The sequence below is a fragment of the Pocillopora damicornis genome, chromosome 10 (assembly GCF_964200805.1).
Source record: "Pocillopora damicornis chromosome 10, jaPocDami1.2, whole genome shotgun sequence".
Taxonomy (NCBI): Eukaryota; Metazoa; Cnidaria; class Anthozoa; order Scleractinia; family Pocilloporidae; genus Pocillopora; species Pocillopora damicornis.
Genome location: NC_142679.1, coordinates 3,151,874 through 3,167,210, shown reverse-complemented (window position 1 = coordinate 3,167,210; position 15,337 = coordinate 3,151,874). Strand labels below are relative to the sequence as shown.

Genomic DNA, 15,337 nt, shown 5'->3' with positions numbered 1-15,337 from the left:
TGGTCGTATATCGAATTTGGACTACCTGTGGCTCCAACAACTGAGATCTCGTTGGACCCGCGAGCAGGAAGGAAGTGTTTTTTACTAGTGGCACTTTAGTTTTTCCTGTCGTTTTGACAGGGTCGGCCAGGGGGGGTAGTGGAATACCAATATACCCGAAAAAAAATCGACAAAATACCCCAAAATACCCCAAATTCCTCCAAATATACCCAAAAATAATCGAAGCTTTGAATACTTTATACCTGAAATTCAAAGAAAGTGATATACTGAATACCCATATTTAAGCTGCAATATACCGTATACCCGATTTAAAACGCCCCTGAATACCGAATACCCAAAAACCCTGGCCGACCCTGTTTTAAAGACGGTGAAAACAATCACCAAGACTTGTTTACTGAATTTATGCTGCAGTTCTTTGGTGGAATAATTCGGCTACATATTTAATGCATTGATGCGAACTGAGTCTGTTTGGCTAAGATGGCTAGATTTTTCCTTCTGTTGAACCATGCAAACACACGTAAGGTGTGGACTGAATCAGCACTGAACAAGGTTCGTTCGGGTCCTTGAAAACCTGGAAAGTCCTGGAAATCTTCTTAACACAAGCAATAAAGTTTTCAGAATTTACGTTAAAAAGAAGTGTAGAAGAATTGATTTTGAAATCTTGGGAATGAGAGGATTTATGGGGAAAATTGGATTCCTAGAGAAATCAATCTGAGTCCTGGAAAAGTCCTGGAAACTTGTTTCTGAAAAAGGGTACGAACCCTGACTGAATCGCTTCAGTTAAGTCCACTGTTCTTAGCTTTTCGACAACACACTGTGGGAGCCACACTTTGCATCTTTGAGTCATTTGCTGATACATTTGAAATTATGATACGAACCAAATTCTGCGATTGTTTGGGGAACCTTCCTCCCTCGGTGTTTTGCTCCCTCGCTACTATAGCGCTGCATACACTCGCGCTTCGTTTACTAACCGAACTAATCTCGTACCCAGATCCTGTCGGATACAAGACTATAATTAAACGTCTACGGAACAAGCTAAGGCGCCACCTCCTAGAAATTCGAAAGGCTTACCTTTTTTCGTGTTCATGGGGTCATAAAACATTATTTGCCAGATGTCTGATTTCTAGAAAATATCGAGTCCCAATAATTTGGGAAAGGAAGATTGATTTTAGTGAAATTGAAACTTGTTAAATATCCAAATGAAGGGAGCTCAGTCCACAAAGTGAAATTGGTTCCCTGGCTGCCAACCTTGTTACAGGCAGCAAATGGCTCAGCATGAAACTCCTGATCTGGCCGAAACCATTTCGTGGATCTCCACCAGTTCTCTAAATCGTACCTCCTTAGCAATTCGTAAAACTTCTTCCAAAAAACTAATATCATGTCATCGGTTACTAATATTGGTCTGTCGTAATCTTCAGCCTCTTTCCTACTTGGTCTGCACTTTGCCGACCATGGCTTAGGCGGACTACAGCAGGCAAAATGGAATGAATTTAGGGGCCTGTAAATGTTGCGTCTGATGTTGAATGCGTAAGGAAGCCTTTTCCAATTGCCCTCAGCGACGTAATAAAAGAACCTGATCATTTGGACAAGTTCCTTGTCTAGTCATTTTCCACCACAAACTCAGGATATCTTGGTACTGTTGCACGTCTGGTCTGAACACCATGAGACCTGCATTGAAACATGGATCCACTACACCCGGTCTGGAGCAAGGTGCAGCAGCAAAGTCACCTGGAATATCAAACAATTGATCGATATTCGTCATCAACATGTAATCAGCATCGACATAAATGATTTTGGAAAACTCGGTGTAGTTCCAAGCGTGGAATCGAGTATGTGTACCCTTAATTCCTGCCCCTCCAGTAAATGCACGATAGTCAATCGCGTTATATTTGGTCTCAAGCCAATCACAGTCCATTGCCTCGACTATGCGGGTGTCCCAGCCAATTTTCTGAAGAGCCCTATGTGTCTCCGTGGACAACGTGTCCGAAATCAAGGCTACCATATTCCTCTGGCAAGAAAATGTTTGGATGGAGAGACCAAGCACCAGTGCAGGAATAGCAAATTCGTCGTTGACGACAATTGTAAGCCATGTTACATTGTTTTTTCTCGATGTAAAATTTTCTTTGCACCATTCTTGGCCAAAGCGGCTTTCAATCTGATACATTCTCCATTCCTTGAGAGCAAGTTGAAGCTCATTTTCAAGAAACCTTTCCTCATCACTCATAACATCCTTCAAGACATAGTTCGCTATTTTAAGGTAATAAGGAGGCGGAATTGGTCCCCACGCCAAAAGAAGACCCACCACGATTATCACGCTCAATGAAATGAGTATGCCGTAATAGGACTTTCGACAGGCCCCCTTTTTCGTTTCTGGTAAACCGTCCATTACGACGGAGCTAGACTCTTCTAGCTTAAAAATTTTTGTTTGCAGGTTTACAACATTTGCACATCAAGTCTTTATATTGAGTGACATGGCGGATATTTAAAATTCATTTTGAAACAACAGACCTCCAGGGAAAAAAAATACGAAAACATTTGTCACTAAGTATGGAAATTAGGCTTTTGAACTGAAAAAGCCTTGTGGTCATGAATCTTACCGATGTGATGACGAGTTAAATCTCTCTTAGGGTGTGTTAAGGTATCTTTTAAAATTTAGTCCGTTGAGCAAATTTAACGATCATGTGAAACGAGCTTTATTTTAATCAGGGTAATAAATAATTGCTCCATGCTTAGCATGCGTATATCGAGTTATGGATGAACACGGGAAGTTTGGAGAGCACGAGAAAAGTGTACGAGTTGCTGGAGGCGCAGCCGAGAGCAACTCTAGCTTTTTGAGTAATAACAGCATACAGACACAAGTTGTGCTCGAAAAAAACAGGTTATTACAGCTATGTCGGGTTTACCAGGTAATCGTGTTATAACCGAAAACTATGAATAAATGACAAGGCAAAAACGCCCAAGATTTATTTCGAAACCAAATCTTTATTAAAATTTAAATTAAATTTTCTGCTCAGAAGCGAAAAACGAACAAATTTCTTGCATGTACGAGACCATGTAGTAAATTCAGCATGCTTGAATCGTTGTTTACTAGAATTAACGGCCGGAAAATTGCGTACCATTTCAAAAGATTGAACCGAAAAGTTTTAGAACATATCAACACTTCAAAATAATCTTTCAACTGAGAAACAAGTGTTAGGTCGCTTAGGAGAGGCACAAAGTTTTAGTCTGATATATCAGTGGTGGAAAGGCAACATTATTTGCGAAAGAGAGAGAGAAAGAGAGAGAGCTTTCTCAGCTTTCTGAGTGGCGCCCGGTTTCCTTCTGGGCATGAAGAGAATGGCAAGTGTACTTTTCATCTGTGTTTTTGGTGTATCCAGCTTATTGACTTTGAAGATATTTCCTGCTACTCCGTTTTGCGGTTTTCTCTATGAAGAGGATTTCACTCGCGCTTCCACTAAAACCAAAGGTATGGTCTTGCAAAAGTGCGCCAATTGAATCAGGAGAGACGAGTCATGATCTTTCATATAGTAATACAATTTTCTCTTGTTTGGGGCTGAAAGGCCCTCTCGGGGCACAGTCATAGAACACAGCTCTACAAACAAAGCACATATTCTGTTTACTTACCAGAGCGCAAAGGTTTTTTTTCTCGTTAGTGCCTCTTCATGAAAAATTTATTCTCTTTGTTCAACACTGTTTTGTTTATCTAGTTAAATCCATGGTTTTGATTTAGTACATCCTTTTTAGGTTTGACAATGTTTTTTTAACTGCATGTTTTAGAATTAAATTACGACCGAGCTTAATTCCCGGAAAAGAAGTTTCACCAAAAAAAAAATGGATTACGTTATTTGGACTCTGTGAAGTTGTTCGAAAAACTCAGTGGTCCGCCCTTTGTGTGCTATCGTTTTCCAGAGGGATAAAAAAGCCTTCGTTCTTCTTTAAAACGAAGTCAGTCTTAATCAATTCAATTTAGTCTCTCGAAAATCAGACACCCGCAAGCGACCTGCCAGGTGGCAACCAACCAAAAACAAATTAACCTGAGCAGCTGAAGGTTTTGTGCGCGCAGGGCGCGTATCCGGCAGGCCAGCTTGTGTGGCTAAAAAATTAAATAGTTAACAATTAAGAATTTCTAACGACGAGGTTATTGTGCAATAGTGCTATCAGGTGAAGAACAACGTATCGCACGCGGTGTGTACTTTGAATTGGTATCCAGGACTGCTCCCGATTGCCTCTGTCTTGATGAACAACGGATCATGTCACTGATTTTTAATCCCCTAGGCAAGCTCTCCTTACGGTAAATATTGGAAATAATTTTGTTTTTCGTCCAGTGAAGACGTCTCTGGGGTGGTAAGCGGTCTGATGGGGCTACAGGAAGGAATGAAAGAGCGTTTCCACTGGGAGCTACACAACACTACAGATGTACTTGTCACAGATGGTGGTTTCTCATCCACGTGTAAAAATTCGATGGATGTTAAAGAAGGAGATAGACATTTGTCGTATTGGAAGGACTCTTCAGTGCATAGTAAAATTCACATATTTTTCTCCACGCTTCTTTTTGCGATTGTTTTAATCGTGGAAAATATAACAAACTTCATACAATTAGAGAACTGCAAGTCTTCAGTCTCCTTTTACTGGATACAGAGCTGCGTTATTGTATTTTCCTTTCGATTTTGGGGAAGAAAACGAAATCGAAGGTGAGTGAAATTTTCGTCTGTCCTCTATACTTCATTATACATTTAGTACTTGGATTGAAAAATGAAAAAAAAAAACCAAATCGATGGCAAAATATTAGATTACGTTTGCGACCTCGGTTTTGTTTCTGAACAGTACAGGGTCACACGAAAATCTTTCTCGCTCGTAATGGAATATTCTTTATACAGCCAGAAGGTTTTTCCCATTGTTGTGATTCCTATGAAAGTAACGTTGTTTGCTTGGTATAAGAGTCCTTAACGCAAGGACGACGCGCGACTAAAAATAATAACTTGCGCGTGCATATGAAATGTAATAAAGGTGTTTTTGTCACGTCGTTGTCACGCTCTCGAATGCCGCTTGATCGCAAGTCCTCGATGTTGAGAATAAGGTGATCTTCCGTTAAAAGAACAAATTACTTTTAAAAAATTTTGAACTTTACATTTGGCTTTGTCCTTTGGTATAATGTGTATACTATTTATACTTCCGTCTTTTAAGATTTGGGGTAATTTTCCGCCATTCCGTCGCTCTGGTGGTTTTGTAAAGTCAAAGTTACCATCAAGAAAATAGAGTAAATCATTCTTAGCGCGCTACCATGAACAAAACTGTATATCACTGTAAAACTTAAAAAGCGTAGATTCAGAAAGTAACAAAATATTAAAACGGCTTTTGGTTTGGTAGGCACGCGCAAGCTGTAAAAACACGACAACCTCCGAGTTACCGTGGACATCCAAACGAACTGGACAGTATCATAATAGGCTAACCTTGGGTGTGAGGCTTTTTCGATATTTCTATTGGTTACTGAGAAAATCTATTTATACATGTATTTCGGTAGTTTTCTCACCACAGGACGTCACCGAATTATATTTCGAATTTCGTGAAAGCTTCACACCATTTAGTGCGTGAATATCTGGCGAATATCGTGGTCAAGTTTCATCAAAACCCGAAAAATCTAAATTCCCAATTGATTCTGTAACAAGCCAGAACGGGCAATGTAGAGGAGAACACATACAAAACCAAGATGTCGGACCAACAAGATATATTTAATATAAGAAAACAGATGTCGTCAGCGGACCACGAGGTCGTGACAGTGTCACGCAATATTGTTACAGATTCCTTAGAGGTAAGTAGAGGTAACTCGCGTTAAAGGAAACCTCGAGTTCTTTGCCTGCAGAGAAATTCGTATTTTTCGCACATCATTTAAGAGCGTGACACAGGGGGCCATGCCGCCGACCAATGTAACGCAACATCGAATCCCCCAACGCGCAACGAGTCTTGTGACAGTGGAGTCACTGAAGCATTCGCGGGAACGGTAGTTCTGCGACCTTCTCGGGGAAAACAGCTGAATGAATTCCAAAAATCCATTCCGAAAAACAAATAGTAGGAAAAGTGGGCTAAAAGAAAAACGCTGGTGTGAGCGAGCTTTCTAGTAGATGTTACCTACGGCAACTTTTCTTCTTTTTGGCCGTTTCATGAAGACACTCTTCATTCAGGGTTTTAAGTAATATGAACGAAATTCCATTTATTTCCGTGGCTATAAACTCGATTTTAACACTCTGTTGGAAACCTTTCGGATTATGACTGAATAAATAATGACCTCTTTCATTCGCATCTCGCTTTCTTTATTGGGTTTATAGAAGGATTTTTTTTTTGGAAAAATGAAATTTCGATGCTTTCGCTTACTTAGGAGAGAAAAAAAGAAATTTTGAAAATTTGACCAGATTTTGTTGACTAAGTGAAAACTGCTAGTAACATCGAATTGCAGCTCTTTTAGTTTCTGATTTCGAGTAAGTTAACGAAGTTGTGTCATGAGTTGTTCTTGGGAACAATTGGTGCTATCAGCATCGGTGTAAGTGCTGTTCCCACTGACCTTATTTGTTAAGCTACTTGTATCTTTATATAGTTCTTTTATGAAGTTGAGTGAAAGACATGAAATCTTTCTATGTTAGGGAAATCCTGCTTACGAAGCAGGAAACAACTCATTGGGGTACTTGTGATACATCTTTCAGTGGATAAATATCGTTTTTTAGGAAGCAAAATTCAGCTTTACACTCATTTTTACATAGGTCATCTAAATTGAACAGGTCGTGCTGCCAGTAAGAGAATCAGTGTAAGCCTTAAGACTAGTAATGATTGAGATGAGGACGTGGACGACCATGCAATAGTTTCAATGACATCCTTCTAAGTGACATCAACCCTGTGTCAGGTCTCTATACTTCTCATTCCCATATGCGCTGTAATTAGTTATTAGCCATCCCCTTGGAGATTATTAAAATCCTATCTTAGAGTATAGCTTCGGAAGCATTGTAATTATTTAGAATAAATCATTAAATGTAAATTTCTTCTCACTCTGTAGTTTCAGGAGTCAAGAAATAAATTTCCGTCCACTCCTTTTCTACTTTGTGGCTACTGTAACTTTCTTTGGACTGGATTTTAATCATTCCACCTTTGGGATTTCTGCTGGATCTGAATCCTACTTGGTTTGTACCAATTAAAGTCTTTTTGTATATAATTATATATTTTTTATTTCTTGTAATGATTCTAATTCTACATGGTCGAAGATGTCGTGTTCTAATGGTTAGTGTTTTGGAATCAGGGTGGAGAGGTCTGGGTCGAGAGGTCTGGGTTCACAACATGGCTGAGTCATTGTGTTATGTTACATTGTGTTATGTTACCTCTCTTCAGCCAGGGGTATGAAGAGGTACCAGCACATTGTCAGGGAAGCTCAATGAAATGCTAGGACTTGCATCCCATCCAGGGGGGGAGTGGCAATTCTTGCACTTTGAGATGACTCCTAGTCGCTTCATATTTAGGAATCCAGGATAAGCTTCAGCTGGGTGTGCCAGCTGGGTGTAGCTGGAGTACAGAGTGACTTAATTCTATACAAGTCTCAATAACTCATTTGTTTTCAGTCAGTCATCAGCTGGTGGAAGATACCTTCTATTTTGCTAAAATAAAAATGGGAAAAAAGTTAAATAAAACAGTGGAGTGAAATAATGTCAAAACCATGTAGCCTTCTATCCAGTGCTAAAACAAAGTATAGACCCCTTGGGAGTTCTTCTCCCCTAAGTAAATTTAAAAGAAAACTCAATGATATGAGTTATTCTGACTTTTGTGAAAAGTGTTTTGGTGTTCATTATATGAAATAGTGTTCCAGCACAAATGTTGTACTCTGATTGGCCAGGCTTCTAAATCTGGTGTTTTATCAGGATTTCACCCTTAAAGTGTTGTGTTAGTTGATTGTCCATACCTGATTGTTAAATAGATGTAATATATTAAGTACCCTCTAGGGTTACTGAGTATGTACCAGAATGCATTGCTGCAATAAAAGTTGTGTTGAAGTGGCCAACTGGTTTGACCTCGTGTTCACTAGCAATATATTACATTTTGGCGACGAGGATCGGTCGTTTTCCCACGTCATTCAAAAGTGCAAGGTCTTTGGACAACGCTGTGTGTGTTGTGGCATAGAAGATGGCCAGCACTAGTGCGAGTGGATTATTTGGACGTGTTGGCGAGTTCAACGTCGCACGTGAAACGTTTAGTGCCTACGTCGAGAGGATGGAAATGTTCTTTACAGCCAACAACATTGTAACGACAACAGGAGAGGGAAGCGCCGCCACCAACCTTGTGGTAGCGAACAGGAAACGTGCCATTTTCCTGACAGAAGTGGGGCCGGAGGTATACACAACCCTCAGCAACTTATTGGCGCCCACTAAACCGAAGGACGTATCATTCACTAACATTGTGGAAGTCTTGGAGAAACACTACAACCCGAAGCCCCTGGAAATCGCACAAAGTTTTCACTTTGGCACGCGAAATCAAAAATCCGAAGAATCAGTTAGCGATTATGTGCTGGCTTTGAAGAGATTGGCGGTCCACTGTAATTATGGTGAATTCCTCAATCGGGCGTTACGTGACCGATTCGTATGCGGACTGAACAATCCGAAGATACAAAACAAACTACTGAACACAGATGACCTCACATTCGAAAAGGTTTGCAGTATTGCCAAGACCATGGAGATGGCATACAGGAACACCCAAGAATTTCACCCTTCACCCAGTGAAACTGTTCAAGTAAACAAGTTGACAGAACAAGGAAGTAAAAACACTGAAAGGAAGAACACTGAACAATTGTCATGTCCTAGGTGTGGGGGTAATCATTCAGGTCAGTCTTGTAAATTTAAGTCAGCAAAATGCTACAAGTGCTCCAAGATTGGGCATTTAGCTTCTGTTTGTCGCAGTAAGGATGAAAAGAAAAAGGGTAAAATTCATAGTGTACAGGCTTCAGAATCAGGCAATGATGAGTGTGAGGATGAGGAATTAGGAATTTATTCTCTGAATTCGCTTGACCAAAACAAGCCTAATTGCAATAGGTACACTGTAGAAATGGAAATCAATGGTAAACTGTGTATGATGGAGTTAGACACAGCTGCAGATTTCTCAATAATGAGTAGAAGTGAATATCTAGAGAGGTTTGCAGACAAGCCTCTGTCTCCTTCTAAAGTAACACTTAAGACATACACGGGTGAATTACTAGATGTGTCAGGGGAAATGCAGTGTGACATAGTGTATAAGGGTAAACCATACTCTCTACCCATTCTTGTAGCCAATTATGATGCAAAACCTACTTTACTTGGTAAAAACTGGCTGCGGCACATTAAGTTTGAATGGGGTGAGATATTTTGTGTTCCCAAGGGAGACCCTAGGAGTGCTGATAGTCAACTGAATGAGTTGCTATCTAAACATAGCGAATTGTTTACTGAGAGTTACAAAGGGATGACGGGCCTTGAGGCCCATATTACTATGAGAGGTGGTGCAAAACCTGTATTCGTGAAAGCGCGTAGGGTTCCATACGCTTTAAAAGAGCAAGTCGAAAAAGAGTTAGACAAACTAGAAAAGCATGGTGTTATTAGGAAAGTTGACAGGTCACTTTGGGCTAGCCCAATTGTGGTAGTGCCAAAGGCTGATAACACTGTCAGAATATGTGGAGACTACAAATCCACTATCAATCAGTCAGTTGAAGATGAGCAATATGTTTTACCTACCACTCAGGATTTGTATGCTGCTCTGGTTGGCTCTAAGGTATTTAGTAAGCTCGATCTATCACATGCCTATGCCCAGCTGAATGTTGACAAAGAAAGTCAAGAGTACTTGACAATTACCACTCATAAAGGTCTTTATTCCTACCAGAAATTGCCGTATGGGGTCAAGTCATCCCCAAAAATCTTTCAAGCAAAAATGGATCAAATTCTTCAGGGAATTGAAAAATGTGTTTGTAAACAAGATGACATCTTGATAGGGGGCAATGACTGGCAAGAGAATCTCAAGATACTTGCTGATGTGTTGGACAGGCTACACCAATACAATTTGCATTTAAAACTGGTAAAATGTGAGTTTTTGAAACCTGAAGTGGTTTATCTAGGTCTGAGAATAAGTGCCGAAGGCCTGCAACCGGTGGAGGAGAAGATCAGTGCAGTGAAAAGAGCCCCAGCCCCAAAGAATGTGAGTGAATTAAGGTCCTTCCTGGGCATGGTTCAGTATTATCATTCCTTTTTGCCAGGGCTGGCTACAACCTTAGCACCTCTGCATAGGCTTTTGCAGAAAAATATTCAATGGGAATGGACAGATGACTGCCAGAAAGCTTTTGAGGCATGCAAGGAGGGCCTCACCAGTGAGTCGCTGTTGGTCCACTATGATCTAAATCGTGAGCTTAAGTTAGCTTGTGACGCATCGAGTTATGGTTTGGGGGCAGTGCTTAGTCATGTAATGGAAGATGGTCAAGAAAGGCCAATAGCATATGCGTCACGTACCCTCAGCTCAAGTGAGAAAAATTATGCTCAAATTGAACGGGAGGCTTTGTCCATTATTTTCGGGGTAAAAAAATTTAATCAGTTTCTATATGGACGAAAGTTCACTTTAGTAACTGACCACCAGCCATTGTTGGCTATTTTGGGCCCAAAAGCTGCTATACCCACACTTGCAGCTGCCCGTATGCAGCGCTGGGCACTTGTCCTTTCAGCATATGACTATAACATTGAGTACAGGAGCTCCGAGAAGCACAGCAACTGTGACGCCCTTTCTAGATTACCCCATGAAGAGTCTAAGATTGGCAGTGAGAGTGAGATTTACAATGTAAGTGCCATTAACAAAGATTTCCCCATAACTGCAAAAGAGATTGGGAAAGCTACATTGATGGATCCAGGGTTAAGCAAGGTACTTGATTGGGTCATGGTGGGGTGGCCAGAGGTTTATGATGAAGATTTAAAACCCTACTACACCCGTCGACATGAACTTTCTTGCGAACAAAATTGCATTCTCTGGGGTTCCAGGGTGATCATTCCCCCAGTATTTAGGGAAAAGATGTTGGAGGAGTTGCATTGGGAGCACCCAGGCATTTGTGCAATGAAAGCAATAGCACGCACCTGTGTTTGGTGGCCCAAGATGGATGAGGAAATTGAACAAAAGATTAAACTATGCTCAGTGTGTCAGGATGTGCGGACCTCTCCACCTTGTGCCCCATTGATACCCTGGAAATGGGCCACGCGACCCTTTCAGCGTATTCATGTTGATTTTTGTCAGAAAGGGATTGATTTTTTTTTTGTGGTGGTTGATAGTTTTTCAAAATGGATAGAGGTTAAGCACATGACCTCAATCACCACAGAGAAAACCATGAATGAGTTGCGTCTTATATTTGCCCAACATGGTTTGCCCGAGGAGTTAGTATCAGATAATGGGCCACAATTTGTTTCAAGTGAGTTTGCTGAGTTTATGTATAAAAATGGCATTAAACATACCCTAACTCCTCCTTATCACCCACAATCAAATGGTGCTGCTGAGAGATCAGTCAGGGTGGTAAAGGAGGCGCTTGTCAAACAAGTTCTAGAGGGAAACAAGGGAAGGTCTATCAAACATAGACTAGCAGACTTCCTCTTGAGATACCGTACCACCCCACACAGCACCACAGGTGCTACGCCAGCAGAACTGTTGATGAGACGTAGACTGCGTACTCGTTTAACTCTAGTGAAACCTGATCTAGCCAAAACCGTAGAGAGTAAACAAAATAAGCAGAAGGAATATAAGGATTTAAAGGGTCATCAAGATAGGCTGTTTGCAGAGAATGACATAGTTCGAGTGAGAAATACTCAAGCCCGTAGCAATACTGAGAGGTGGATTCTGGGAAGGGTAGTTAAGGTCTGTGGACCCAGAACATATTTAGTTAAGACTGGCTATAAGACCAGATATGTTCATGTTGATCATTTGATTAAAGCACATGATCAGGTGCCACATGAAACTAGAGAGTTGGACATACCTGTCCCAGAACTGTGTGAGCAACCTACTCTAAGTGTAGATAATAGCCAAGTTTCATCCGGGGTGCCGCAGCCACCAGTCAATTTTTCAGATAAAGATAATGAGCCTAATTCTAGTATTAGTGAAGAGACTGTAAACATACCATCGCCGGTTGTTCTGAGGCGATCAGAGAGAATTAGGAAACCTGTTGACCGACTGAACCTGTAGTGAATGTTATAGCTACTATTGTGTTACTTGTAAGGATATCTTATTTGTAAGGGGAAAGCAGTGTAATATATTAAGTACCCTCTAGGGTTACTGAGTATGTACCAGAATGCATTGCTGCAATAAAAGTTGTGTTGAAGTGGCCAACTGGTTTGACCTCGTGTTCACTAGCAATATATTACAATAGAGTAGTGTTATTGTAAGGAGAATTTAGAGGTTTAAGAAGGTCTAGAGATTTCAACAACTTATTACTCGAGTCAAATTTCACTTCTTTTTCTTAATCTCGTAGATATCTCTGGCCTTAATGGCACCTTTAGTGTTAATAGCATCCTGGTTGACTGGTCGCCATGCCTATCCTGACAAGATTATCCTATTGGTGGCTGCATCAAGTTCACTTATAATGATTCTGTTCTGCTCATTTGAAGATCGTCCTGCACATTATAGAATGTCTTTTAATCATGGAGTTTTTGGCCTTCTAATGGGCATGTCTCTGGCTTTTTTTATTGTGCAGGCAAAAAGATGCTTGTCCAAGGTAATAATATTAATCATGATAAAACAAATAACACATAAATGGGAATTTAGTCAGGAACATTTCACTAGGTGGCTCTTCTTATCCAGTGTTTCAAAATTGAATTGGAATTCAATAATGATTTGAAAGAAGATAATGTTCACAATGTTGTTCTTGCATGGTGAGTTTGCCTGACATTATTTTGTCAGCTGCCTATAGACACCAAATGCCTAACAAGTGAGTGGTGCCTTAAAAAAATAACATGAAATAGTTTGACTTAAAGATTTATAAGTGCCCTTTTAACTAATGCTTGTAAAATTTTTTATCATATGACCTCTAGGGTTCAGTTCACACTATCCTATATAAAACCGTTGTGCAGATCCCACCTACACTGTTGTGTTTCTTTGGGCAATAAATCATGTTTCATACATTGTATTACATATGTTGATATGTTGCTAGGTTTTGACTGACAGATATGAACCCTGCTATAGGCTACTTGCACATAGATGAGATGAGTTTTTGATGAGTTGCTTTTCATCAGTTTGTGTTGAGTACTTGCATTAAAATACAGTCTTTTGGTGTAGACAGATGTAATTTAATTGTGAATTAGCAAGTGTGTAAATGGGTGGCCAGAGTGACAATGACATCGTGGAAGCTGATGGGTGTACAGCTGGAAAGCTTGATTTAGGCTAGTCTGGTAAAAGGTTTGAACCTCTTAGTTAATTCTGTTGAGAGTGAATGTCTCATCTGAGTTAAAATCTCTTTTTATCAAGTAAATATTTCTTTTTATTTTTCAGTTGCAGGTTTCAATTTCCCAGTTACTCTATTTGCTAAATTTTAGCTGTGTCATATGTCTTCCATTTATTGCCCTTCTGTGTGGTGAATTACCTTATCTAGAAAAGGAACTGTTGAAACGAGGTGCACTTAAACTAATCTTCAGTATCCTCATTCTGGTGAGTAATTTGATTTTGAAAAGTGTCTTATTAATTTAGGGGTTTGTAGATTAATATAGGAATATAATATTACGCTTCCTGGAAATTTTGGATTTGGTTTTGGAAACCCATCATGGTTTATGGTAACCTTAAATAAACTTTGTCACTGATGGTTATGGTAGAACATTAAGAAATTTTTTGATCAAGTATTTTCAAACTCCTAAACCATACTGTAGCATAGAGTATTTTTTCTTTGTGCACATGCAACCACAAGTTTGGTGTTGCTTTTTTTGTTATTAAGTGTTGCTCTCTTACATGAAGGCACTGTGTATTTATACATTGCATTCCAACTCCAGGCCCCAAGATACTTTGCTATGAAAAAATTTAAGAAAGATATCCTGAATTGACAGAGTTTCACCTTACAATATCAACCAGATAAGTGATGAGAATAAAGAAAAATATCAATTTGGAGATAATAAGTTGATCCAATACTAAATTCTTAGAGCTAACATTATAAGAATTGTATGGTTGACAGTAAGGAGAATGACAAACTTGAACTGGGAGTTAAAGGGTTAATGGTTATTTTGAGGCTTGTTTGCGCAATGCAAGGCCTCATAGTATCCCATGTCATTCATGAATCGTCTCGATCTGCTATTTGTAATCTCCTTTCTTGGCTTTTTATTTTAGGCTCTGCTTCGTTTGGCAAGCCAAACAGCTTGTCTTTATCACCTAAAACACTCAACTCCTCTATTGAATGCCACAGTACGAGGATTTTCTTGGATATGGATAACATTGTACATTACTTTACATACCCCAGGAGAGAGGGGTTCACTTGTGGTGCCAGTACTTGCAGCATTCTGGTTATACAGTTTTTTCATATTTCTTCCTGCACTCTTAACAGATTTCTTTTTGATATTTTGAAACAAGAAAAATAAGTAAGATACCATATTTCCTTGAATAAGCACCTATGCTCTAATAGGTGTCTCTCCTCCTTAGAATGAGCACCCACTCCTTGGGCCGTAAAATCAAACAAGCACCCCCCTCAATATAAGTGCCCCACCGCCCTCACTTCCTAAATAGTTAGGATACAAGGAAAACCTGTTTCAATAATTGCCACTTCGTTTATAACTTTTGAAGCTTCTACTGCGACTGATTTGGCACAGGGCCTCCTCTCGATTATGCACCCTCCCTCTGATAAGCACCCCTGGCTGTGATTTCAGTAGGCAAATTAATGTGGAGATAACTTAATTTTATGAAATATTTTCTTCAGGATTCGTATAAAGTGAAGGTGAATTCTTATGCAGAACTGTCCTTATTTCAATAAGAAGCATATTAAAAGTTTGGTTTCTGAAAAGTTCTCAATACCTCCTCAGAGGGCAGTCTTCGAAAAACATCTCCTCCTGCCCAAATCTTACGAATTTTCATTCCAGTGGGTTGTTCACAACAGCCCTTCCCCAGCCACCATTAGCCACTGTAATTTTTCCACTTGGATTTCCTGCTTCTTGAAAGTTTATTTCACAAAACGAATTTTGAAATTTCTTTGCTTTATTTATACATATTGAAAGAGAACTTTATTGGGTAAGAGGAGCTATATCATGGCTATTACAGACGAAAATCGAAGTATTCTATTCATATAACGAATCGCATGAAGTAATGGAAAAAAAAGTTACAAGAAATAAAAAGTGAATTTGGGGATCTT

The 15,337-nt window shown here is 39.8% G+C and overlaps 1 protein-coding gene and 1 pseudogene across 4 annotated transcripts; one reads left to right on the top strand and one right to left on the bottom strand.

Annotated features, from left to right (window-relative positions):
- Positions 1–963: 963 nt before the first annotated feature.
- LOC113684683 (glycogenin-1-like) lies at positions 964–2,413 on the bottom strand (annotated as a pseudogene).
- Positions 2,064–15,337, top strand: LOC113684655 (uncharacterized). Of its 4 annotated transcripts, none has more exons than XM_089184538.1 (6): positions 2,064–2,081; positions 4,326–4,691; positions 7,043–7,166; positions 12,488–12,730; positions 13,504–13,659; positions 14,326–15,337. In XM_089184538.1, exons 2-6 carry the CDS (start codon positions 4,357–4,359, stop codon positions 14,557–14,559), a joined length of 1,092 nt encoding a protein of 363 aa, XP_089040664.1. In that variant the 5' UTR covers positions 2,064–2,081; positions 4,326–4,356; the 3' UTR covers positions 14,560–15,337. The 4 variants fall into 4 exon arrangements, with proteins under 4 accessions (XP_089040664.1, XP_089040663.1, XP_027057849.2 ...); XM_089184537.1 differs by lacking the exon at positions 2,064–2,081 and adding an exon at positions 3,332–3,466; XM_027202048.2 differs by lacking the exon at positions 2,064–2,081 and adding an exon at positions 4,008–4,161.